The sequence below is a fragment of the Micromys minutus genome, assembly GCF_963924665.1.
Source record: "Micromys minutus genome assembly, chromosome: 23".
Taxonomy (NCBI): domain Eukaryota; kingdom Metazoa; phylum Chordata; class Mammalia; order Rodentia; family Muridae; genus Micromys; species Micromys minutus.
In genome coordinates, this window is record NC_137958.1 from 14,221,488 (window position 1) to 14,247,152 (window position 25,665).

The 25,665-nt window shown below is 38.7% G+C and overlaps 1 protein-coding gene across 3 annotated transcripts in view; it reads right to left on the reverse strand.

Annotated features, from left to right (window-relative positions):
• MAGI2 (membrane associated guanylate kinase, WW and PDZ domain containing 2) overlaps positions 1-25,665 on the reverse strand; it is a gene marked incomplete at both ends in the record, with an annotated part of 1,373,853 nt that overhangs the window by 297,713 nt on the left and 1,050,475 nt on the right. For all 3 annotated transcript variants that reach the window (XM_080936244.1, XM_080936243.1, XM_080936245.1), the window contains one exon: positions 20,044-20,101. In XM_080936244.1, the coding sequence (XP_080792370.1) occupies positions 20,044-20,101 (58 nt within the window). The remainder of the gene's footprint in view (positions 1-20,043; positions 20,102-25,665) is intronic.

A 25,665-nucleotide genomic window follows, 5' to 3' on the forward strand; every position in this document is an offset into this window, starting at 1 on the left:
CATGTTTATTTAGGTTCAACTAGATCCTTTTATTACATCCCTCAGCAAGAGGATTTGAGAAATTTTTAAAGAACAAGTAAACAAACCAAGCTAAAATTATTTGAATCTCGGTGCAAGATAAATAGACAAAATTGATTAACACAGGGTCCAATTTGTTTACTAGAGTTACACTGTAAATTAGCTTTCAGCTTTGAAACTGCTTACTTAACAAGAGAGAGAGAAATAGCTACTCCCTTTAGAATACTTAAGATAAACCCTCATTCAGAACAACATGGATTCCATCCTTAAGACTTTCTGTGTTGAACTCTTCTGGGCATTTCTTTCAAGTCTTTAGTGAAGAGGTTTCTGAGATGTAGCGTGATAGAACCCCAAGTGGTAGGTTACAACACAGAGTTTCATGATTTTTCCAGCCTTATTATAATGCTTTAATGATGGATTGTCATGCTTCTATCCCTTTCTATACTGCGAACTCTTATGTACAGGGCTTATGTAATATTTCTATACTGCACACATAACACAGGAAACGATGTTTAATACTTGATTCACAGTATGTGTTGAAGATATCAACTGTTTTCAAATATGTTAGTGACTTAAAAACCCAACAAGACAAATATTTGAAATTACCCGAAATATTGACTTTTTCATGGTCTACCTGTTCTATATCTGTTTTCCTAGGTTACTGCTCATTAGACATGCCTAATTTTATTCTTATTACCATCATCTTGACTTTAAGAAACATTTTTATTATCTTGAATTTAGTTATTAATTAACAACTATATCTTAAGTCAACATTGAAGAGGGAATAGTGACTTTCAAGTGGCATTTGAAGACATAAAATATTTCATCATGGCTTAGGTAGCCAGTACCTTAAACAGATCGATGAATAAATGCTTTGAAATGCTTTGATGGAACCAGATTCTATGAAAGCTGAAATGTCTGTCTTTGTGAGGGTTTCTATTCCTACATAAAATGTCATGGCCAAGAAGAAAGTTGGGGAGGAAAGGGTTTTATTAGGCTTATACTTCCAAATTGCTGTTCATCACCAAAGGAAGTCAGGACTAGAATTCAAGCAGGTCAGGAAGCAGGAGCTGATGCAGAGGCCATGGAGGGATGTTACTTACTGGCTTGCTTCCCCTGGCTTGCTCAGACTGCTTTCTTATAGAACCCGGGTCTACCAGCCCAGGGATGGTACCACCCACAATGGGCTGGGCCCTTCCCACTTGATCACTAGTTGAGAAAATGCCTTACAGCTGGATCTCATGAAGGCATTTCCTCAACTCCTTTCTCTGTGATAACTTCAGCTACTGTCAAGTTGACACAAAATCAGCCAGTACAAGGTCCTAATGTTGTCTTGTTTTACCCATTCATCGAGTACATATGGTGACAACTGAACTGACCATGAAATGCAGGGTTGGTTTATGTGGTACAGCTATCTTTATGTTTAGGGAACATCTTCAGGCCAGAGAATCTTTCCAGACATGTAAATGATGATGTGGCAAAATATCAGGTTTTGGAGGCACAGCATTTGGCTCAGTAGATTGTTAACTCGGAGAACTACTTTGTGTCATAATAGACACATGGATGAACATCATGTCAGGGATGAAGCCTGGGGACTCTAGGGAGACACTTACTCTTCCTCTAGCCCAAAAATTTCAGTTAGCTTCTGCTTTTCAGCTTAGAGTATTCTCCCTTTCTGTCATTTGTTCCTTTGGGGACTTCTGAATATACTTAGAAAATATGAGTTTATGGAAGCTTAGAATTCCCAGGGGGTTTCTCTAACCCTTCTTTTGGGTCCCCCACTTCTGCGACATTACCTCTTTTCACTTGGGTCCCAAGATGCCACTCCACTGGCAGCAAACACAGACACTGCACCTCACTGTCCGCACTCTGTTCATATTTACATTAGTCCCAAGAAGGATACATGCTGTTTTCCTGGCCATTAGGTTTGGATTAAAAAGAATTAAAACTGTTTAAAAATCGATAAACATCATTTCATGGTTTGGAAGCAGAAGGAGAATAATAGCCCCACAGGGGTCTTCTGGGGTCAGTCTTTTTCCAGGAACATAGGACAATGTAATTAAGAGTTTTGTCTTGGTGATGTAGAGATGGGTCACTGGTTAAGAGCACTAGCTTCTGTAAAGAGGACTCAGGTTTCTAGTTCCACATTGGGTGACTCATGATCATTTATAACCCATTCTCCAGGATGTCATGCTATGACACCCACTTCTGGTTTCTTTGGACATCACTATATATTTGGTGTGCGCATGTGCACACATACACACACATACACACACACTAAATATTCTTTGTGCTTCAGAAGTTTTCATATGCAAATCTGTCATTGAAATAAGGACCATCAGAATTTCTGTGCATATTACATGAGTTAAAAATGATTTAATAATAATAACAACAAGAAAATAAAACCACTGCCAAGTAGTACCTAGATATAAATACATTCAAGGACTGAAGGAGCTAAAAGGATTTGCAACTTCACAGGAAGAACAACAGTATCAACCAACTAAACCCTCCACAACCCCTATGGACTAAAACACCAACCACTGAACATGCAGGAAGAGACCCAGGGCTCCAGTTGCATATGTAGCAGAGGATGCATTGTCTGGTACCAATGGGAGAAGAGAACTTTTGTCCAGTGAAGGTGTATTTTCCCAGTGTAGGGAAATGCCAAGGCACTGAGGTGGAGAGGGTGACTGGGAGAGGGAGCACCTTCATGAAAGCAAGAGGAGGGGAGGGGGGAAGGGATAACATCTGAAATGTAAATACACAGAATATCCAATAAAATTTAAAAAATACTTTCAAAATGCCAGATAGCATGATTCATCAAATATTGATTTTTTTTTTTACATCTCTTTGCTAGACACTATGACAGGGGTTGTGGGCAGGAACAATGATTAATCAGGGATGTGCTCTGGTAGGAGATTGAAAACAGAAAAACAAAAATAATTATGAAATAGTGCTTACATGTGACAGACCTATGTATTAGTGTCCTTTAAAAAGCTAAAATTTAAAAGTACAAGATCAAAGCTTCATGTTTTAAATGAGTTATTTTAAAACATGACCTTTGGATGAATAGAAAAATTATTCTATTTTACTTTGAACTTTTTCACAAAATAATTGAATACTGCCTTTAGTAGGAGTTCTTCCCAATTCTACACTTAAGTGATAATTTTATTTCTATAAATGTACACTCATTATTTCCTCCTATACCTGGGGACTGTGTTTTGTGATGTGGGGTGTGCTTGTGTGTGCACGTGTGTATGTGTGTGTGTGCATGTTTGTGTGCATGTGTGTGTCTGCATGTGTGTGTCTGTGTGTGTGTGTGTTGTGAATATAAGTGGGAAGCTTGAGTCATTCATGTTTTACTTTCTTTTTTCCTTGTTCACAAAGGGGGCTGCTTTAGGATTATGTCATCCACAAGGGAGGTGGAAACATTGCTAAAAAAGATCTGCATGGATTAGCACTGAAAGGGCTGAGTCTCTTGTAGCCCAGTCAAGCCCATCTGACCCTCCTGACTGTATTTTTATGGGAAAGACCTCTCTGTTGGCTATAATGCAGGGTTATGTAGTTAGTGTGTATTTTATGTATTAGGGAGAATCATCACTAAGCTATCACAACTTACTAAATACATGGGGAAAAAACCCTGTTGTTTCTCTTTGAAGACATGGCCATGTATAGTGTCAGTCATGTTATAAAGCTTCTAGGGCCTTTAAGATACATGGACACTTTAAAAATAATTAGAGCCCAAATACATAATTTTCTTTATAGGCACCACTTACCAAAGTTAAACCAAGATCAGATAAGCAACTTAGGACCTTAGCCCCTAGTGAAATAGAAGCAGTCATTAAAAAACATTTCCCAACCAAAAAAAGGGCCAAGGGCCAGATGGTTTTAGTTCAGAATTCTACAATACTTTCAAAAAAGAGTTAACATCCACACTCCTCAAATTATCTCATTAAATAGAAACAGAACCATTGTCCAATTTCATTTTATGAGGCCAAAGTTACTCTAATAACAAAACCATATAAATACTTAACAAAGAGAGAGAATTACAGACCATTTTCTTCTATAAACATAGATGCAAAAATATACAATAAAATATATAAAGGAACTTTATCCAGTAACACGGCTGCTCTGTCAAGAGATTACATTCAAAGGTATGTTCTGACTGGAATACAGACACACCCTTAGTATACACACCTTAACAATGAAGGTAAGCTTAATTTATAGAAGGAAGCTGCCAAATTATAAGTGACATCTAGTTGAGAGGCAGTAAAGTGTTGAATCAGAGAAATACTTGGCAGAATGAGTCAGAGATAGGATATGCCCAATTCACAGGAAACAGAAGAGGAAGAGAGGCTATTAAAGAGCACTGAGAGAGAAAAGAACATGTGGTGGTGGTGGTGGTGGTGGTGGTGGTGGTGGTGGTGGTAGTGGTGGTGGTGGTGTGTGTGTGTGTGTGTGTGTGTGTGTGTGTGTGTGTGTGTGTGTGTGTGTATAAACCAAATCTAAGATCATCAGAAAGATTATCCACCATGATTAAGAAAGCTTTGTCCCAGAGGTTAGGATCCACTTTATAAACAAACTGAAAGAAAAAAAAAGAGCCACAAATGATTATCTCAGTAGATGCAGAAAAGACCTTTGACAAAATTAACAATATTTTTTTATGATAAAAGTCATGGTGAGATTAGGGATACAAAGAACACACTTAAAACATGATAAAGGCAATTTACAGCAAGTCTATAGCCAACATCAAATTAATGGAGAGAAACTCAAAGCAGTTCTGCTAAAATTGGGATCAAGACAAAATTGTCCACTCTTTCTATACCTATTTCATATAATACTTGGAGTTTTAACTAGAGCATTAAGATAACAGAAGAAAATCAAGGGGATACAAAATTCAAAGGAAAAAGTCAAAATATATTTTTCAGATGATAAGATAAATGACCATAAAAATTCTACTGGGGAACTCCTATAGATGATAGACTCTTTCAGGAACATGGCTGGATATAAGATCAACTCAAAAATATTAGTAGCTTACCTATACACAATTGACAAATGGGCTGAGAATGAAATCAGAGAAGCAATATCTTTCACAACAGCCTCAAAAGATATAACATACTTTGAACTAACCCTAACCAAACAAGTGAAAGGCTTATATTTCAAAAACTTCAAGTCTTTGAGGAGAGAAATTAAAGAAGGTATCAGAGAAGATCTCCCATGCTCACAGATCAGTTGTTAATCCAACATAGTAAAAATAGGCATTCTACTAAGAATAGTCTACAGATTCAATGCAACCTCCATCAAAATTTCAACACAATTCTTTACAGACCTTGAAAGGACAACACTCAACTTTATATTGAAAAAACAATAAATGCAGGATAGCCAGAAGAATCTTGATCAATAAAAGAAACTTCTAGAAGTATCACTATCCTTGATTTCAGGCTGTACCACAAAACTATAGTAATAAAAACTTCATGGTATTGGCATAAAACAGATATGGTAATCAATGGAAGTGAACTAAAGGCCCAACTATAAACCCACACAACTATGAATACCTGATTTCTGATAAATAGCTCAAAAGACACAGTTGAAAAAAATAACATCTTCAAGCAATGATGTAGAAGAATGCGAAGAGATTCACATCTATCACCCTGCACAAATCTCAACCCATATGGATTGAAGACCTCTCAACATAAAACCAGATACACTGAACCTGATAGAGTAGAAAGTGGGAAATAGCCTTGAAGACACTGACAAAGGAGACAACTTACTGCACAGAATAGCACAAGACTGATACTTTATGAATGAGACCTCATGAGATTGAAATGCTTCTGAAAGGCAAAGGACAGCATCAATACGAGAAAATGGGAGGAACATGGACCACAGAACCAAGTAAGCAGGGCTCATATGTGTTCACATAGACTGACATAGCAAACATGGGGCCCTCAGGGGTCTGCACCAGGTTCACTGTCTTTGTGTTGTAGTTGTTAGCTTGGTAGTTTTGTGGGACTTTTAACTGTGAGAGCAGATATGTCTTTGACTCTTTCACCAGTTCTTAAGACTCTGCTCCTCCTCTTGGGTTGGCTCGTCTAGCTTTGTTGTGAGGTGAGGGCTTTCATCTTATCATATTTTGCTTGTAGTGTTTGGCTGTTGTTCCTTGAAGGGCTACTGTTTTCTGAAGGAAAACAGTAAGGAGGAAAGGTTGGGGAGGGGATCTTGGAGGAATAGAGGAGGGGAAATTGTAGTCAGGATGTATTGTATGAGAGAAGAATATATGTTCAATTAAAAAAATTAGAGCCAGTAGGCATGCTTTAAAATTGTTGCCTATTCAGCTCCTTTACTGTCATAAAACAGTGAAATGCTACTGCTGAGTGTAGGAGGTGGACATCACTTCTAACATAATTTAAACCCTTTGTTTCTATATTTAAAATGCTAAGTTAAAAACTTGGAGGCAGGATGCAGTTTATCTAAAATGAAACTAATGACTATACTATATCAAGATCTTATGCATTAGAAACAAAACCAATGGCTTCTTTTCTACTGGTGCCTGCCAGCCTTGACTAAATGGTCAAATCTCTCGTGGAGGAGACATTTGTGTTGGCTAACCATCTTCTATTTAGGACACAAGGACTTTCCTCAGATGTGAGATTTTTAGTTTTAAAATGTAATCTTCGGTGAGATAAATTGAGTTTGTTACCTTACCATGGTACACACACACACACACACACACACACACACACACACACACACACACACACAAACACACACACACACACACACACACACACACACACACACACACAAAGCGTGAGCTGAAATATACTTTATGTTAAAATGGATTGTAATTCCCCAATCAATTTTTGAGTTGTTAAATTTAAAGTAATAGTTTAGCTTAAGTAAATGGAACTCTGAAAGATATACAGCCATTTATAAAGATATCCATCAATAACCATGAATACAGGAACACTTTGGAGAATGACTCCAAGGATAGCCACTAAGGTGGCTCAGGATACTAGGAAATCATAAAGACAACATTTGGAAATCCCCAGAAAGGTGGAAGCCAGGGAAAGGATGCTGGGGGGTTGAGATGCACAGGACCATGGATAAAACTATGGCTGATTCTGGAGGCCAAAGACATGAAGATAATGACAGTTCCATATAAAACTCAAAACTTGCCAGGCTTTCAGGTCCACTATTCATCATACATAATTGTTTCTTGACCACTGAATCTTTATAATGATACAGACAAGGGGGAAATTAAACATACAGAACTTTCTTTTATGTGTCACAGGAGGGACAAGAAACAAAAGTTAAAAAAATACTTTTGATGAGTTTTAAGAAGAACGTATCCAGGATAAATTCTTTATCCTTATGCTGTATCCTGGATACTGCAAATCTGTTCAGAGTACTTCAGTCACATTGCCACTAATATATGGTTACAAGGTGTAGGTGTGGGCTGGAAGGTGTAATACCAAAAGGTGAAGATACTGAGAACATGGGGGTAGGTTGGGCAATAAAAATGAATAGGAAAAACAAAGGTTCAACAGCATCAAAACCAGAGGATGATGATGGTAGTTGGATCACTGGTGTTTTCAACAGATTGCTTATTGGGGCCGGTGTCATTGCAGAGTTTGTATAATTAATACTCTGAGTACATTACCAGGGAGATCAAAGCATTGCAGACTGAGGATAGTTTCCCCTAAGTGTGCTGGGGAATGTGCTCCCAAATAATGTGCTTGTTCTGTTTTCAAACTACAAATGTGTGCCTCTGTACTGTGATATCCTTGGGATTTCCATCTTGAAGCTCTTAGAAAGATTAGATGGCTTCAGAAGGGTACCTCCACTTTTCAAGCTACTTCATTCCTGTTCAGATTTAAACTTGGTCCATAGATGCCTCAGATGTTGAAATGAGAAACTAGAGAACGAGAGGGGCTAATATTCATCTGGTCTAGTCATTATGCCAGATGCTCGGGTCACTGGGCTCAATGGCTTTAGCTTACCTCTTCCTCAAAATGGGTAACCATTTTTTTTGGCATATCTCCCAGTTGATACAGGAAATTAGCCCAGCTCTGCACAGTGCCAATATTCAAGAACATCGATTCACATAGTTCCGAAACGACAGTATATTTACTTTTCAAGCAAAATTTTCATAGTCATGCTTGCAGAATATATCTGGTAATACTTCTGCAAGGTGACGGTCATTTCCATTTTTAATATAAAACTGGAAATTTCAATTACACTCTAAATTATCTGCAGGTATTCTGAAAACATGAGTGTTAAGTTACAGAATATTATTTTGATATATTTAATAATGCCCTGAGAACTTAGGAGTTATTCACATAGAAACAGTGAGTGACTGTGCTTCAGTGAAAATGTGGGCATGTGTGCATGTTTTATGTATTGAAAAATCAGAGAGGAAATGGCAACAAGATGAGCCGGAAGCTCAAACCAGAACTCTCTCTCTTCAAAAGTTGTCTTTTAGTGTCTTCAGGGTTGGCGCCTCACCAACTCCTTGTCCTTATTGACTCTGTGAGTTAAATATGGACCAGGTCTTTGAGTTACAACTTATGAACAAGACCAAAGGTGCTTGTAGAGGAAGATGAGGATGTTCACAAAAATACAAGCTTGTGATGCTCCTCTCAAACATCGAGAAGGGCACTCTTGAGCGGTAGGTGACAAGTCTTTCTCATTTTAAGTACCCAAAGCAGTGAAAATGTCACCCAGTAAGGAGGTGTCTGAGGACTTGGGAGGCCTGTCCCATTGCCACTCTCATGGCGACAATTAAATGGTGGCCTTCTCACTCCACCTGTGCAGACCCTGAGCAGTGTGGAGAGACACAGAAAGGGGACACTTGGCACTGTCATTCTCTATCCCATGGATGTCTCTGCTGTACTTCCGAAGCCTGGTAGGAGGTAGTCAACTTCTCATTTTTAAAATTCTCTCTTTTTTTAAAAACATGTGTTTATTTACACTGTGTGGGGGTTGGGCAATGATGCCACAACATACACGGAGAGCTTAGAGGACAGTCTGTGGGAGTTAGTTCTCTTCCTACACCATGTGGCTTCTTAGGATCAAGTTCATATTGTCAGGCTTGGTAAGAGGGCCATTATTTATACATGGCTGTAAATGACAGTGGGATAGCCCTGACCCCCTGAGCCCTCTATTTTATCGTTCCCGAGAGCAAACCAGAATGGGTGCCAAAGCATCATTTAAAGGGTATGCTGTGCAAACACGTGCAGGAGGTGATGTACTTGCTCTTTTTGAGAAGGTCCCACATGCTCCCTAACTCAAAGTGTGTCACCTGCATATACCCATCTCAAATCACAGAGGCATTGTGAGGGACAAATTAGAAAAAAAAATATGCAAACACGTTTAAAGACAAAACACCGTAAATTTTAGCTCATTTAATTCTTGAATTGCTTAGGGTCTGGGAGTGCGATGAAATGCGACAGTAACATTTCTTAAGCCCTGCCTCAAGCTGCAGTTCTGTCAACGGCTAGCTTGATGGCTTGGTTTCTTCACGTATTAGTTTCTCGGTAAAATAGAAATAATGGCATCTGTCATAAGGCATTATGACGATGGTTAAATGGGTTCTGTCGAATACCTGATGCATGCCAAATGCTTATAATTGCTAGCTGGGCACAGTGACATATGCTTGTGATTCTAGTACTTTGAAGGCAAAAAGCAGGGGTGGGGGAGGCTCACAAACTGAAAAATCTGAAGGCTATGCCAGCCTGTGTCTAGGCAGTCGTCATTATCATCATCATCATCATCACCACCATCATCATCACCACCCCCACCACCATCATTTTTTTTCAGCTATTTCTCAAGGTCAACTAATGTTAAGTGTGGTTGACCTTCTTGGAGATGACATATAAAGTCAATGCACCAAACTAAATTCCTGGCAGTGCTAGGGAAAACAAGGGCCATCTTTCCTTTCATTGTACTGCTCTCAAAGTATGCTCACTGTAAAAGTGAGGCAAGAAAGATGCAGGGGACTTTGTCAATCTCTTTAAATAAATGCTTGTTTAATAAACAGTTGAACTAAGTTATTTTACATTATCCTGATAAGCTCAGCAGGTAAGACTTAAGTGCTTGAAAATAAGGAGGAGTTTCTTTCTTCCTTTTCTTTCTTTCCTTTCTCTTTCTTTCTTTCTTTCTTTCTTTCTTTCTTTCTTTCTTTCTTTCTTTCTTCCTTCCTTCCTTCCTTCCTTCCTTCCTTTCTTTCTTTCCTTTCTTTTTTTGTGGTAGTAGAAAATAAATGCAGGACTTCACAGATTTTAGGTAAATTCCTTAACACTGAGATATAGCCCTAGCCCTCTCTTCTTATTTTTTTACTATGAGACAGGGTCTTACTAAATTTTCCAGGCTGGCCTTAAATTCACTCTGATGCCCAGAGATGCCTTCAAATTTATCATGATCCTGTCTCAGCCTTTTATTCTTAAAAATAGAAAGCTATCTCCCCTTTAATATAGTCAGCTTTGACAATGTACAAGAATATTATTCTTGGGTGTGTAGAGTTGCTTCAGCACTAAAGTCCTCTTGAGGAATTGGGTTCTCAGCATCCACATAGTGTCTCTCAATGGTTTATAATCCCAAATCTAGGGTATCTGTCTCCTTGTGGAATTCCTGGGTTTTGCATGAATGTGCATATAAATCTACATGCAGGTAAAACATTTATACATATAGAAAATAAACATTACATATATTGTTCTTACCATGAATTTTGTCTAAAAATGTATCTTCCATATCTCTTCCATTTAGATGACAACTTGATACCAGTCTTATGACTCTATTAAGTTCTTTTCTGCTTTTCCTCCATAGTTTATTGTAACCATTCACTATCTAGGGAAGTATTCATTCCATAACACTCCCTACCATTATAATTATTAATATAAAATAATGGTGCTATATGTTGCCTTCTAGCCAAACAGAAGTAGAACTTGATAGCAAATATTTTTAAAAAATTTAAGTATGTCTTGATGTGAAGCTACAATAAAAAAACAATGAGGCATAATACAGGAAAATGGCCAAGTTTATCCATGCTAATACCAGGTGCAGCACATATTCCTTGGGCTTTCGAAGACCTTAGCAATTAACCAATCTAAGCCATTCATTTAACAAGTCAGTGTCAAGGAGCTTAACTGAAACTCATGCCAATATGTTTATCAGAAATCATGCCTACATAGGTCATGAACTATTTCAAACATTATGCTCCATGACACAGAAAAAGAATTTTGAAAAAAGTTTTCTTGACTAAGGAAATGAATTACAGTTTTCATGCAGGGGAGGGTGATTCATACTCTGCTTTGCTGGATGGCCATCACATGTATTATTCAATTATAAAGAGTCTTAGAAATGACATTAACTCCTGATGCCTCATTTTGTCCAGATTGTGGCTGACCTATGATAATATTGACATCCCTCTAAGCTAAATATGATCTCTCTTCCACAGCTATGAAAAACCAAAGTACCAAACACCTGAAAACTACTGTAATTCCAGAAAGTATTCTTTTCCAACAAGATGGTGTTCTTTTTTTTCTCCCTCTCTTCTTTATTAGATACTCTGTATTTACATTTGAGATGTTATCTCTCTACCCTGCCCACTCCCATCTCCCATTCCCCTCCAGTTGCCTTCATAAAGGTGCACTCCCTTATGGTTCCCCTCTCCACACCATTGCCTTGTCATTCTCCCACATTGGGAAAACATGCCCTCTCTGAAACAAAAGCCTCTTCTCACATTGATGCCAGACACTGTTATCTTCAGCTACATACGCAACTGGATCAATAGGTCTCTCAAAGTGCACACAGAGGTTGGTGTTTTACTCCATGGGAGTTTTGGAGGGTCTGGTTGATTGATAATGTTATCTTCCCATAAGGTTGCAACCGCTTTCAGCTCCTTTCTTTAGCAACCTCATTAGGATCTCTGAGTTCTGAGTTAGCTGCAGGCATGCTAAGCTGTATCTTTCTGACTCTAGCATAGTCCCTGAGAGAGCATCTCTGTCTGGTTCCTGCCAGTAAGTACTTTTTGGGATCAGGTATTGTGATTGGATTTGGTGACTGCATATGTGGTGGATCCTCAGGTAAGGCAGCTCATGAATGATCTTTTCTTCAGTTCCTACTCACAGTGGTGTTCTTTTAGTATGCAAATCTCTAACACTACACAATCCTGGGTAACTTCAGGATAATTTTGACTCTGTGCAATTTTTACTTCATGTGTTAACTTTAGAACTGTTTTTTAGACTGAGAAATGACTCTGAAATCTGTCATGACAGACTGTTAGCAAGAGATAATCTCTAACTCAAGCATGAAATGTAGAAAGCTCACCTAATCTGCAGAGAAATTGTATTCGGAAGGTAGAGGAGCTGTTTCACAAGTAATTGAACAATGACCTACTTAATACATTGCATTAGCAAGAAGGAAAGAGAATGATCCAAAGAAAGATGGCATCTTTGGGCTCAGTGTTACTTTAGCACTCAGCTATCTGGAATATGGGTCCATCCTCCTGAGGAGGGATGGCACTACCCCATAGGTCTTTAAGCCCTCTTTGTGCAGAAATGCCACTTCCCACACATCTTACATCCAGCTAGAAAAGTTGTCTGTCACTCTCATGAACAACAGTTCATGGGTCTTGACTGTCCACCTCATCATTATTCACAAGGTGGCTGACATGTTCTTCATGGTCTTATGGAAAAAAACAGATTAGGAGGAGGCATACTGAACAAAACACCATGTGTTGCCTCTATCTGTGCTATTTCCCTGGTCTGACGAGGACGCAGGGTCTGTGTTCTTCGTATAACTGCCTCTGTAGGGAGCTTCCCATGCCCGATTGCCGCCCCCTGCCCTGTTGCCCTGTGTCACTATTAGGATATTTGCCTGTATTTACCTTCTTTAAAAATACCTCAATAAGGGCTTCATTTAAATTCATTAAAAATACTTAAAGACAATTTGTTTATGCATACTTATCTGTGATGCATGACTGTATGGTGCTCAACCCCGAATGATCAAACTTGACACATTTTTAAAGCTTGAGGCTCAGGGGAGATCAGAGAAGATAGGTCAGAAACATTATAATTGCTGACAGGTACTGTCTTCTAGACTTGAGAGGGAAGCTACAACTATGCGATCCAACAACATGGCTGCCTAAACAAGACCTACATAATGATGTTAGCAGTTGACATGCCACCAGCATTGATGGGGACATTTTCACAAGGTTTCATGCCTGGATAAAGAGCTACAGCTGCTAATATTGGCTAAAAAGGAGAATCCATTTTCTCTAGGGATGAACTTTCTAATAGTCTATCTAATCCTAAATGGTGAGCCGTAAGTGCGTGTACATATGAGCAATAAATAGACCTACTATGTGCTGTTATATATCAGTACAATATTATGTACTTTATACAATAATTAGATACTATGCATTATTATGTACATATATGTAACAATAATAATTAAAACAGAAGACGTCATGAACTTGAGCCAGAATGAAAGAATACAGAAGAAGCTGGAGCTGAAGGGTAGCATGGAAATGGCGAAAATCATTGTATGTATAAAATTCTCAAATAAAAACCCCTTAAATGAAAACAGTCTCAAAGAAAAACTCATGCTAGAATGGTAACATCTCCTTATCTTTTGCTATTTGCTTGGTGTCTATTAAAATTATGGAAGTTATTTGTGGAAAAATACCACACATCTACTTAACTAAGCTATTGCAGACTTGGTACTCTCAGAAAGCATGATTGTCTTCCTCAGGTGGAGCAAGCTGACACACAAAACTGTCACATCCATACGGGTCAATAAGGGAGAGCAAAAGGATAAAGTCATCAGTGTAGAAGGAGAGAAGCTGATTATATAGAATGCTACAGGCACTTTAACTTTCACATATATGCCTATATAAAGTATATGTGGTCATTTCTATTTTGTTTAACTTCAAAGTGTTTTGCTGTGGGGTCTTTTAATAAATACCCTGTGAAGTCTAAAACCTGAATACCATCTAAAACAGCTGTTTTACTTGGTGGGTCCATTTTGCTCTATCTGGCATAGGTCAGTCTGACTGGCCATATGCCCTTGGAAAATGCAGAGGTTTGTTTTTCACTCATAAATGTGATGCTAGGCATCTGGTTAATTAATGTGAAAGGATGCTGAATGTTAAGCTGGTGCCTTATCACAGTTATTTCTAGAGTTACTATCACAAACTCCCAGCTACTTGAGATGACCTAAGTGCTAGGTGATCATGCATTATCATCTCCTTGTGTATGTCTCTGGGACCGCTAGCTCTTCAGCAGCCCCAGAAGCACCACCCTCTTGCAGTCCTCCCTCATCAATACCTGGCTTATAGAATTACCAATAGTGCTAAAGAAATGCTATTGGTATTCAGTGTGGTGCACTTCCGGACATGGCAGTAAATTACATGTATCTTGACAAATCAAAATTTTCAGTAAAACTGTTCACTTTGTGGGATATATTGTAATCAAGAAACTACTGGAAAGCCAAGCATTATAAAAAAAGAATACACACACACACACAGACACACACAATAAAGCAGACACATTATGTTCTTAGTAAATATAAGATAAAACTACATTACTGAATACATAGGACAAACTTGTGCCACACAATGGTGGAATGAAAATGCCTAGCTATGTCCAAGTATTTCATCCTTGTAAACGTTTCTGTGCTTTCATTTCTTGACCTATGAAATGGAGTACATACTACATGCCCAACAGACACTTACCCCTCCTGCTGCTCTTTATCTTTTTCTTTTCCATCCTTTTCCTTCTCTGCTACAATCTACCTACCCATGATCTGGGAAGCTGAAGGACTCGCATGCCAGGCTACTGTGCAGCAACTGCTGGAAAACCAGCATCGAGAGGCCCCCAAACTGTTCACAAAATACAGAATACACCCAAGACACTGGATCCTCTTATCAGCACCCTGTCTGTTCAGCAGCTCCACCTACGTTAATGTCTAAGTTGGAGAAACCACTTGCTTGTTGAGCAGCTATTTAAGAGCATCCACTGTATTCTGGATGTCTAAGAAGAGAAACAGGACCTTTTGGCACCAGGCAATAGAAAGCAAGACTTTAGGCACATACCTTATTTCTAACTGCATGTTTTACACTAGTGCTTGAAAGAACAACTCTAAGCTAGGAGCCTTCCCCCTGCCTTGGAAAATTTAGAAAGTGGCCCGGGAGAACAGCATTCATATGATAAGAGTTTTTGATCCGATGCTCTTCAGCCACTTTCTGCCTCGTGCATCAGGACAAAGCTCATCACTAGCCAGCGGTGGACAGTTGTCCTTTAACAGTCAACGTTGCACTGATATTGGGCAGCGCTTTCAGGAACTGCGCACAAGTAACGCTTGATAGTAGCAGATGTGTGACATCATGTGCAAAACTTTTAAAGCCTTGTGTGAGAATCACATCTGTCAGTCCCCACGATGATTTTAAATGCCACTCTATGGCTGGCTTCCCTTCCTATGCCAGAGGAGGCAGCTTGCAGAAAAGCCATCCCAGGAAACTGTGTCTTCTGGATAAGCTACTTAAGCAAATTGTGTAACTGCCATTAAAACCAGAATGTAGCCAGCAGACATAATTTCACAAAGGAGCAGAGAAATCCACGTCTGTACAAAAGTCGCAGCTGTTCAGCGCTAGAGTTTGCACTTCTTGCATCAATTTTCCCCCCATTCTTTATGAACGATGACAGTTACATTTCTACTTAGCAACGTATTCAGAAGTCCTGGAGCTGCTAAGTACAGTGCGAGCATGGGGTCATGTCTATCAGGAAAACTGGCCTTACTTCTTTTTGGCTGATATTTTAGAAGAAAGCTCAATCTAGCTGCCTGATTTTCAGAGGACATGAAATATCAAATAGGGCGCACTGCACTTAAAACACAGTCCTATATGCTGCAGATGAGTGTGCCTAAGTTCTGCGATTAGACCCCACAGTAGCAGGGCTTTATATTTTGTTTCGGGTCTTGTTCCCTGTTTGCTGCTCAACCCTTGTCACAGAATCAGGTATGGGCCCAACAGTGCATTATGGCGTGTTAGGAGCTCACTTCACGGGGCTGGGTAGGTGACACGGCCTCCTGTCCTTAAGCATCTTGCTGCAGAATGTTCTAGATATAGAGGGATGCTACGCTGTTCTTGAAAGAATCCCCACTGTTTCTAGCTTTGAGGGTGAAAGGCTTGTCTGGAATTCTACGGGATGTACATGTGAAATTTATGAGAGGTATATTAGCAAGTCTGGGCTCTAGAGCCAAACTGCCTGTGTTCCACCTATGGTCCCTAGGGAGTCACTCAGCTTTTTTGGCACGGGTTTGCCCAACTGTAAACTGAAGGTCACTCGCTTTGTCATCACTGTGGAAGATAGTCAATGCGGGAGAGGATTTTGAGCAACCCAGTTCACGGCACAGTCTGAGCATGGACCTCATAGTAACCGTTTTGATGGAATGATAAGGAGGAGGATCTCTTCCTCTGGACTCTTAGATATATTACAGCCATAATATTTAAAATGAATCTACGTGGCACAAGAGTTGTAACAGACTGGGTAAGTTACCGCAGTCAAAACCCGCAAAGGCTTTGCAGCAGCCTTTGCTGTTGGTTGCTGGAATTGCTATGTGTTTTGCCACTGGCAGGAAAAGTGTGGAAGACAACTGGGCCCAAGGCACGAGAACCTGCCATTCTTGGCTGAGGGTGAAGTCTACTTTGCAGCGTCTGTGCTGCCTTCCTGCCTAGAGGAAGGGTGGCTGGCTACTATGGTGGTCATCCGTCTGTGTCTAGGAATGCAGGTTGTACATTTTCTCCTTCGACAACTGGACAAGGTGGACGCTTTTCTTTATTTTGGAATTCAGTACTTGTCATTGCAAAAGTGGATGTATGACTAATCACCAAAAGTGAGCAGTAGACCAAGAATCCACTGGTCCCTGCCACCAATGTCATTAACAGCATTAGGGAACCAATATTTCCTTGGGTATAGGTTGACAAAGATCTATAAAGATAACCTTGGTTTTTTTTTCTCTCAATTTCATTTTTGAGATTATGGTTTAATTACATTTCGGTCTTCCCTTTCCTCCCCCCAACCCCTCATATATGCCCCGCCCCACTCTCCTTCAAATCCATGGCCTCTTACTTACATGAAGTCTCTTATTGTTATTGCGTGTGTCCAGGCATATTCCTAGATAGAACCTGCTCAGTCTGGATAATGTTACCTGTATTTATGTCTTCAGGGCTCACCATTTGAAAATAAAATTAACTAAATCTTACAATTTTAAATATGATTCCTTAAGATGCCACATTAATATTATCACTGTAATTATGAGTGATATATCAATGTAAGAGTGCGTGTGTTTGTGTGCATGCGTGCATAAGCACTCACGCATGTGTGTGATGGTACAGACTGAGCTTAGAACTTTGAAAATGCTAGGCAAGCACTCTACCACTGAGCAGAATCTCAAAATAATATTTTGAATTTTTTTTAATATCCACACTAGAAAATTTGGTGATTTAAATTAGACTAGAAATGTATTACTTTTTTTTGTATAAAATAATACAAGAAATTAGTAGACTTCCCCCAACCCCAAACTTATATTGTATCGATTGCAAGCTCCACATGGCCTCTGCCTGTGTATCTGCTTAGTAAGTCTGTCTCATGAGTACTTTCAGAGCCAATATAAACCTGTGTCAAAGGCAGAATAGTACAGATGATACAGTTTAGAAGATCATGTAAACAGATATATTCAAGTGAAAATATGTCACAAATTCTCTCTATTGTGATGGTACATTTCTCACTTCAGGTAACATGAGTACATGCACACACACACACACACACATGCACACCCATACACTGAACATACATACTACCATGAGGTGTCTAAAGCATACTGGTGAATTTTTCAAAAAAAATATTTTTCTGAGCAATATTTGGATAATGTTCTACTTAATGTTATCTCTGTGTTTGGATTATATGCTTATTTGTTTTAATTTTCTGCTTGGCCTGACAGAGTCACACATCTACTTACTAATAATGGCCACTGTCTGGAGTCCCGTAATCACAAGGCCATGGCAAATATCAGAGCATGATCAACTAGAGGGACATTCAGCTACTTGGACCCACCGTTTTCTGACCTAATTGGACAAACATGATTGAGCATTTAAAATTACTTTCAAAGGCCATGAGGGACATATATGAAGAGATAATCTGAAGAATTAGAAGAGGTGGGGCTCAGCAAACTGGAACTTGCACACTGGACCTGGCTTGCTTTCTTGCTTTTGTAAATAACACTTGGGCACAGAGTCCCTCCCACACGTAAGTGACGGCAACAGTTTCCTGTATACTAGAAAAGAAAAGGCTGTGCCTGGGTTCCCAAGTGTTCCCTACCTGGGTCCTCATGGATTTTCTAACACTGGGAATGAGGGGAGGGTTTTGTTCATTGATTCCAAAGGACTTTGTACTAAAAAGAGCTATGACATGTCACACATCTCAGTCCTGTGTCTTTGTGTGGAAGCACTTTGGACTCAGATGCCACATGTTGACGCATACTGCAATCTGATCAAGTGGATTAAGGCAATTTAGCAGGGTTGGGTATGGGCCTCAGTGGTAGAATGGTAGGATTGATTTCGAACACGGCAAACCAATATGAAGAAGCACCCAAGCTAGGGCCTAGTAAACTTACTTTTACAATTACTTGAGGATAAAGTGTTATTATTATTAAAACACGTATTTTCATTGATCACCATTTTAATAGGATCCGTTGTCCTTGTAAATATTTATAAATGATATTCACCCTGTCCTGTTCTGCCTTCTCTCTTCTTTGAAATCAGGTATAATACTATGTAACTATTATGTCCACATCCTTCTCCTGTCTAGTGAGGGTCCAAGCGTCAGGAAGTAAACACGGTGTTAGAAGGCTGTTCATGGTAAGTGAGCTGATTTCACCTCGGCTGCAGATATGGGAGGAATGAACTGTGGAGTCAAACTTGGGGCTTCTCCAGATGAACATGGGGACGATGGGTGTCAAAGCAATTGAGACAAGTGCTCAAGCAGGAGAGGCTCAGAGGCAGTGAGGACCACAGGTCCAGCCCATCTGAACTTGTGCAGCAAAAAGACCCAACAAAGGCCAGGAACTGATTGAACACAGTTACACAGCAAGCTAGCGAGAAGAAAACATTAGTCTTTAACCCCTGACCATTGTGATTATGATGAGGAAAATGAAGAGCTCTCAGATTTGGTGGACAGTGTGAGAGTCTTTGGCTTTGCAATATCTGCATTTCTTGAGTAGCATTTAAGTATAAATAAGGTCAGTTTTGTGATTCACCCCAATGATGGTAGGAGCCCCACACAGTAGATAAAAGGTAAACATTCTAGAAGATAGTGAGTGTTCCAGATTGTAAATTACTCAATTTTAGAAAATCATCAATATCATTCTTTTTTTTCCAATAAGGAAAAGTATGTATAGTAAGTTAATCATTAGTAGATCTTTAGTTTTATTTAAACAATGTATAGATATAGAAAGCCTGTACTTTGATCAGATATAGTAATGTAGTGCAGCTGCTGATGGGTAACACCAAAGTCCAGTGTATGGAAAGAACACTGCAGCTATATTGTGTTCTTCTACAAAGGAGAAAGCATCAAAATTTTATCTTATGCTTTGATGGGAAGGCATGGCTGCTTCAGTTAATTGAATTTGAGATCTGGACATCTTTTTTTCCCCACAAGTATCCAGCTCCCAACATTATGATTTCAAAATGAAAGGCATTCACTTAAGTATCTTTAACTTTCGTTCATTCAGAGGAGCCGGTGGAACACACTTTCCAATTACTGTTTCAGAATCATGAGTCAAGAGAAGAAACAACACATCAGTCAGCTGCAGAAACACAAGCCATGCCGGTAAATTCTTTTGTGGACATTTCAGAATCAGATGAGAGAGAATTAAAGGGGCCGTTAGCCACACATGCTCAATAAATACAATGCTAACACAATTTCACAACGTATTAGTAACAAGTTAATATCACGCTTAGAGACTTACTCAACATAGTAAGTGCCATATATAGGGTCATCGATTTTTTCCCAGCCATATGGAAGCTCTGAAAAATAAAAAGTTATTTCTTTCAGTAAATAAAGAACAGAAAACACAATTTTTCTAATAAAAAGTAATATAATTTAATTGTTCATAGATTAAATAAACGGTCTTCCAAGTAGAATAAAATGAATAAAGCCATCAGCCTTTGCCTAAATTTCAGACCCATTGTGGGACCTATAAGAAGCCCTGGCTGGAAAACTGGCAGTTAGAGCCAGAGCTCCCTTCTCCACGCCTTCCTGCTGGGTTTGGTGCTTTGTCCCTGCCAAGCAGCAGGCTGGTGCCTCATCACATCATTTTCAACATTTAGTGGGATACAGAAGGCAGACCACCTCACCGAGAGTGCGTGATGCTCTCTTAATTATTTGTGTTGTGAAAAGGAGCATTTTGGGATAAGGACCATATTTTGAAAATATATTTCTGAGGGTAGCAAATCGTTTGTGGTGACCAAAGCAGAGATGCTATAGATTCTCAATTGAGACCCCACTATTGGGAAGGTAAGCAGCAGGCAGTGCTGTTCCTGCCGCATGGGTCACAATTAGATGCTGCCAGGATAATGCTCCCCAGGTATAGTTAAAATAAAACTCTGGACATTTCAATGTCCTTTTCTGAGAAGGTTTCTAATTCTCGAAGCTTAACGTTAGTGCATTCACATTGAGAATATCAACAACACTATAAGTCCTAATATAGACAAAGCATACAGTTGGGGAAAAAGCCTTTTCCATCTAATGCTGTTTTCTACATACACTGAACAGAGGTTCCATCAGAAAGTCTGACAAATATAAAAAATAGTTCATTCTCCTTGCAAAACTTTAATTCTCTCTAGATAACTCAAAAGCTAATCAATGCATTTGTGTGTCCGTATAGTATATGAAGAGACATTGAACAGTGTCATCATTCTTGTAGTCAAATATATTGCTGTGGACAAATCAAACTCTTTAGGAAAAAATTAGAATTACCTGCAATCTCATCATATAGAAACAGCCACTGTTAATATTTTCATGAATACTTCTCAAATTGCTTTCTATGTTTAATTTTTAATTAAAGTACATATTATTATACGGCCTGACTTTCTTTTACTTGACAACATGTCAGCGAAATGAACATGATTGTATGATACATGAACATGTAGTGTGGACATGGCGTGGGTCTGTTCAAGTTCACAGTCTTCTACTGACCGTGGCAGACATTTTACTACGTACATCATCTGTGCAGGACACACTACACATTAAACATTTTATTATTTTTCTATTAAATATATTAGTAAAAATAAATTCTTGGAGGTGGAATTTTGGGTTAAAGGATATTCCATATTTTCTGTATGTTTTATTTTTGAAAATAAATACTACTATCCCTCCAATCCCTCTCAGGCACATCTGTCTTGCTCTCTCAAATTCATTGCCTCTGGCCCCATTTTTATAACATAATTACACAAAAAAACCAACTACTTAGTCCCTATAATATTGTGTGTGCAAGTCCTGTACCTAAGGCACAGAAAGCAGTATAGAAAACGGGGGAGGGGGACAGAAAAATTGTAAGATCCAGAGGACTAGAAAGTCTGCTGGAATACTGACTCTCCTAGAAGTAGTGTCAGGGAAGATACACTCATGAAGTCCCAATAACATGGCTGCCTAAGTAAGACTTGCCCAAGAATGACATCAGTATACACGCTGACAGGGAAAGGGGTGGGAATCTCATGAGTCAGCAACCCTAGACAATGAGATATGACAATGAGAACCAAGGAATGTTGGAAGCTGGAGAAATAGTGTTCACCAGGAAAGAGTGCCCAAATCACTTTTCCAGTCCCAGCTGGTCAGCCCTTTGTTTATTTTTCTGGTCAACGTTAACCTGCCATCTTCCCATTTACAGAAGCACCAACTTATTTTCTCATTGTGAACATATGAATGATGATTTGCACCATTAAGTTAATTATAGATTCACGTTTCCTTGTCCCCATTTTTACGGATCTATAGGTTGTAGAGTACAACCCTTTTCTGAGTTTTGAGAGCTGACGCAATACGATTGCTGTCTTCTGTTTTGTGATATTTCGAGCAGAGTTGGAGAACCCTTTTAAACTCAATCCACGAGGATTCTACAGTCCATATAATCCACAAGGAAAGGGAAGATAGACAAATAACTCTCCAGGTGACTTTCATCAAATACCCAAAGCTAATGGAGAGGTGGAAGGGGGTGATTAGTGAGCCCTCATAAAAGCAGGGGGAGTGGGAGATGGGACACAAGGAAAGGGGACAACATTTGAAATGTAAATATACAAAATATATAAAATAAAAACTAGAGGAGAGAAAAAACTTTTTTACTTGACAATACCCAGTTAGTGCCTTTCAGCAGCAATTAAAGTAGAAAAATACGCATAGAAAGGACAGTCATCGGGGACATGCATCCACATTTTTCACAAGTTTAATAGCACGAGAGGCATGTGACATGATATAAATGCTTTTTATGATCAAATTGTAAGTTATCTTTCCCTCACAGACCATCCCTTCCCTTATTCCTTAGCTTTGGCTCTTTCCAGACAAGCCACTCATAGAAAAGTGCTACCCGCAGAAGTAGAGGCCCTTGATTATCTCTGTCAGATTTACAAGGAAAAAGGTCTTGGGGACAATTTACCACATATGTTCTCACTTGCCATCTTGAATTTCTTCAGAACTTAAGAGAAATCTATTTCCTTCTTCCTAAGATGTTGATTGGTTTGTTTGTTTACTTGCTTGATATTTCCAAAGACAATTCTTTAACGAAGTCATGATAAAGAAAAATTCTGTAATAAATACTTATACACTTTGGGATGGAATGTTATAGTGTAATCAGTTCTCCATTACAAAGGCATCCTGCCTCCATCCTAAATAGCATCAGAGTTTAATAGCACGAGAGGCATGTGACATGATATAAATGCTTTTTATGATCAAATTGACAGATGTATGTTATAAGAAAATAATAAAAAAACCATCAAAATATGTTCATTGTTTTACTTGTAAAGGTGATACAATAGATATAAAAAACTCCACCACCAATGTTTAAAAAGACCAGTATATGTGTATACAAAAGTGTGAATGTTTGAATTTATGTGTGTACATTACAAGTGTGTCAATGTACGTGCCCATAGATTTGTTGATTTTTACCTAAGTAAGATTTTTAGTATGTAAAGAAAAAATTTAAATTTACATTACTGATATATAAGAACACAAAATTATACATATTTTAGTGGAGTGCTTTAATACATGTACAGTTTGTATAATGTTTCATATTAAGCATATTTATGTGTCCAGATATTATTTATTATGGTAAACATGTTTACAGTCTTCTAGCTTTTAAAAATACAGAGTAAAGGATTCTCATCTCAGGTCTTCGTACTACAGAACAGAGCAGCAGAAATCTTATGTCTTTTTGAAAGGCAGCATGGTAAGCTTTTGACAGACTTTGCTTTTTAGGAGAAAAAAAAAGATTTGGGATAGGATGCTGATGAACAAACACAATATTCACATACAGAAAAGCAATAATTAAGATTACAGACTAGAAAACAGAGAGCTCCCAGTTTATAGAAAGTTAAAAATTATTTTTCATTGTGAAAAACAAGGTATTTGAAGTTGAATTAGTTTTAAGAAACCAATTATGCCTCCAAAATTAAGCTAACAAATCAGAAAAAGAATTTCTAATGTGGTACTGTTTACCCAACCAGGAAAGCATGCACCTTGGAGCTCTTGGGCCCTGAACCATTTAGAACACTGTATTCAACAGCTCCTGACAATCCTGGAGATGATTAAGGTCACATTGACAAAGTAGCACAGAAGACACAAAACAGAAAAGTAAACACCTGAGATCAGCAAGGTTAATGCAGAATTAAGAACGGTTTTAATTAAGATTTTCTTCAGGCCACAGAATCATGATGTAAACTTGGTGATAAGATGCGTCAACCCTGCAAAGTTCTGCTGTTCTGTCCTGGAGAACCTGTCAGTAGTCACCAATATTTTAGAACAGGAACAAGATTGGAAAATTAAGTGGGCATCCATTGCTGCATGGGTCCTGCTAGGCACTTTCTATTTTTAAACTTTAAATTGTATTTTATTGTATTTGGAGATTTTTTTCATACCACTAATATATAAATTTTTTAATCAATTAATGTTTTATTTAATTTTTTTCTTTTTAAAAAAGATTTATTTATTATAAGTTCACTGTAGCTATGTCTAGACACACCAGAAGAGGGCATCAGATCTCATAATAGATGGTTGTGAGCCACCATGTGGTTGCTACGAATTGAACTCAGGACCTCTGGAAGAGCAGTCAGTGCTCTTAACCATTGAGTCATCTCTCCAGCTGCATTTTTTCATACAATAAATTTTTATCATATTTCTTATCCCCCAGCTTTCCCCCATATTTTTCCTAGCTCCCTACAATCCAACTTTATGCTCTCTTTCTTTTTCCCTCCTTCCCTCTCTCTCTCTCTCTCTCTCTCTCTCTCTCTCTCTCTCTCTCTCTCTCTCTCTCTCTCTCTCTTCAAACAAAATTGTTCTTTTCATTCTTAAACATGTTCTGGGTCCATCTTAACTATGGAAAATAGGAAAACCTCTGCCAGAACATAAGAAAAATCCAGCTTTCGAGTTACAAAAGAAGTATTTAAGGACAATACTGAAGGATGGCCTACTTTATGGAAATGAGATGCATATGCCAAGGAGCTGTGGAAGCTGAGAACCTATTCCAGGGTTTCTTAGAAAAGATTGTATTTCGCTCTCACCACATTCTTTTGAGCTGCATTCTAATGTCCCCTGTGTTTCTTTGACTCAACTCCTTTCTCCCTGCAGACCATCTTTTCTACTTACGTTTGAATAACTTTCTCTCCTCACTTATCTTGTGCTATGTCTGCGTTTGGCCACCACCTGCCTGACTCCTGGTGGTATGGCCATTGCCACTATGGTGTCTTTCTAGGTCTGCATCCCACGTACCAAAGAAGTTTTTCATCCCATTGATGCTGTTCAAAACAGAGTCAAATTATTTGGTCTGAATCTTTAGTCAATATTTTGATATAATACACCAAGGAGGGGCCAGTGTTACTGCTGTATATTTCACCAAATCGAATAACTTCATTTTAATCATAAGAAGAGAGCCTGTGTAATAGCAAAAAGAGAGATTGATTCTCCACAAATCAACAGGTCAGTATTGCTCAAAAGTGGGCGTGTCATCTAAAGAAAGACACTGTGGCATTGTCCGCAGAGGAAGACCATGAGGACATGTTTAATAAATGAACTTGGTAATTTGTATTGGAACAACTAACAACATTCAAGAGAGGCCTTGATTATTTAATGGTCTATCTGACAGCTATTTTATCATACACTGATTGAACTTGTAAAGACATCTGTGGGGGATGTCTGCAGGAACTATACTCCATACCATTTCAATGTAACTTCGAAAACTTTAGCATTAGCCATCATTTTAGCATTTCTAAGAAAAACTCATTGCAGTTAATTTTTCTTGCCCTTCTCCCCAACCCTTGATCCGCTTCTTTCTGTTTTCATATCAAATGTGTTTCTTCAGTTTTGCATGATATTTGGAAATCCAAAG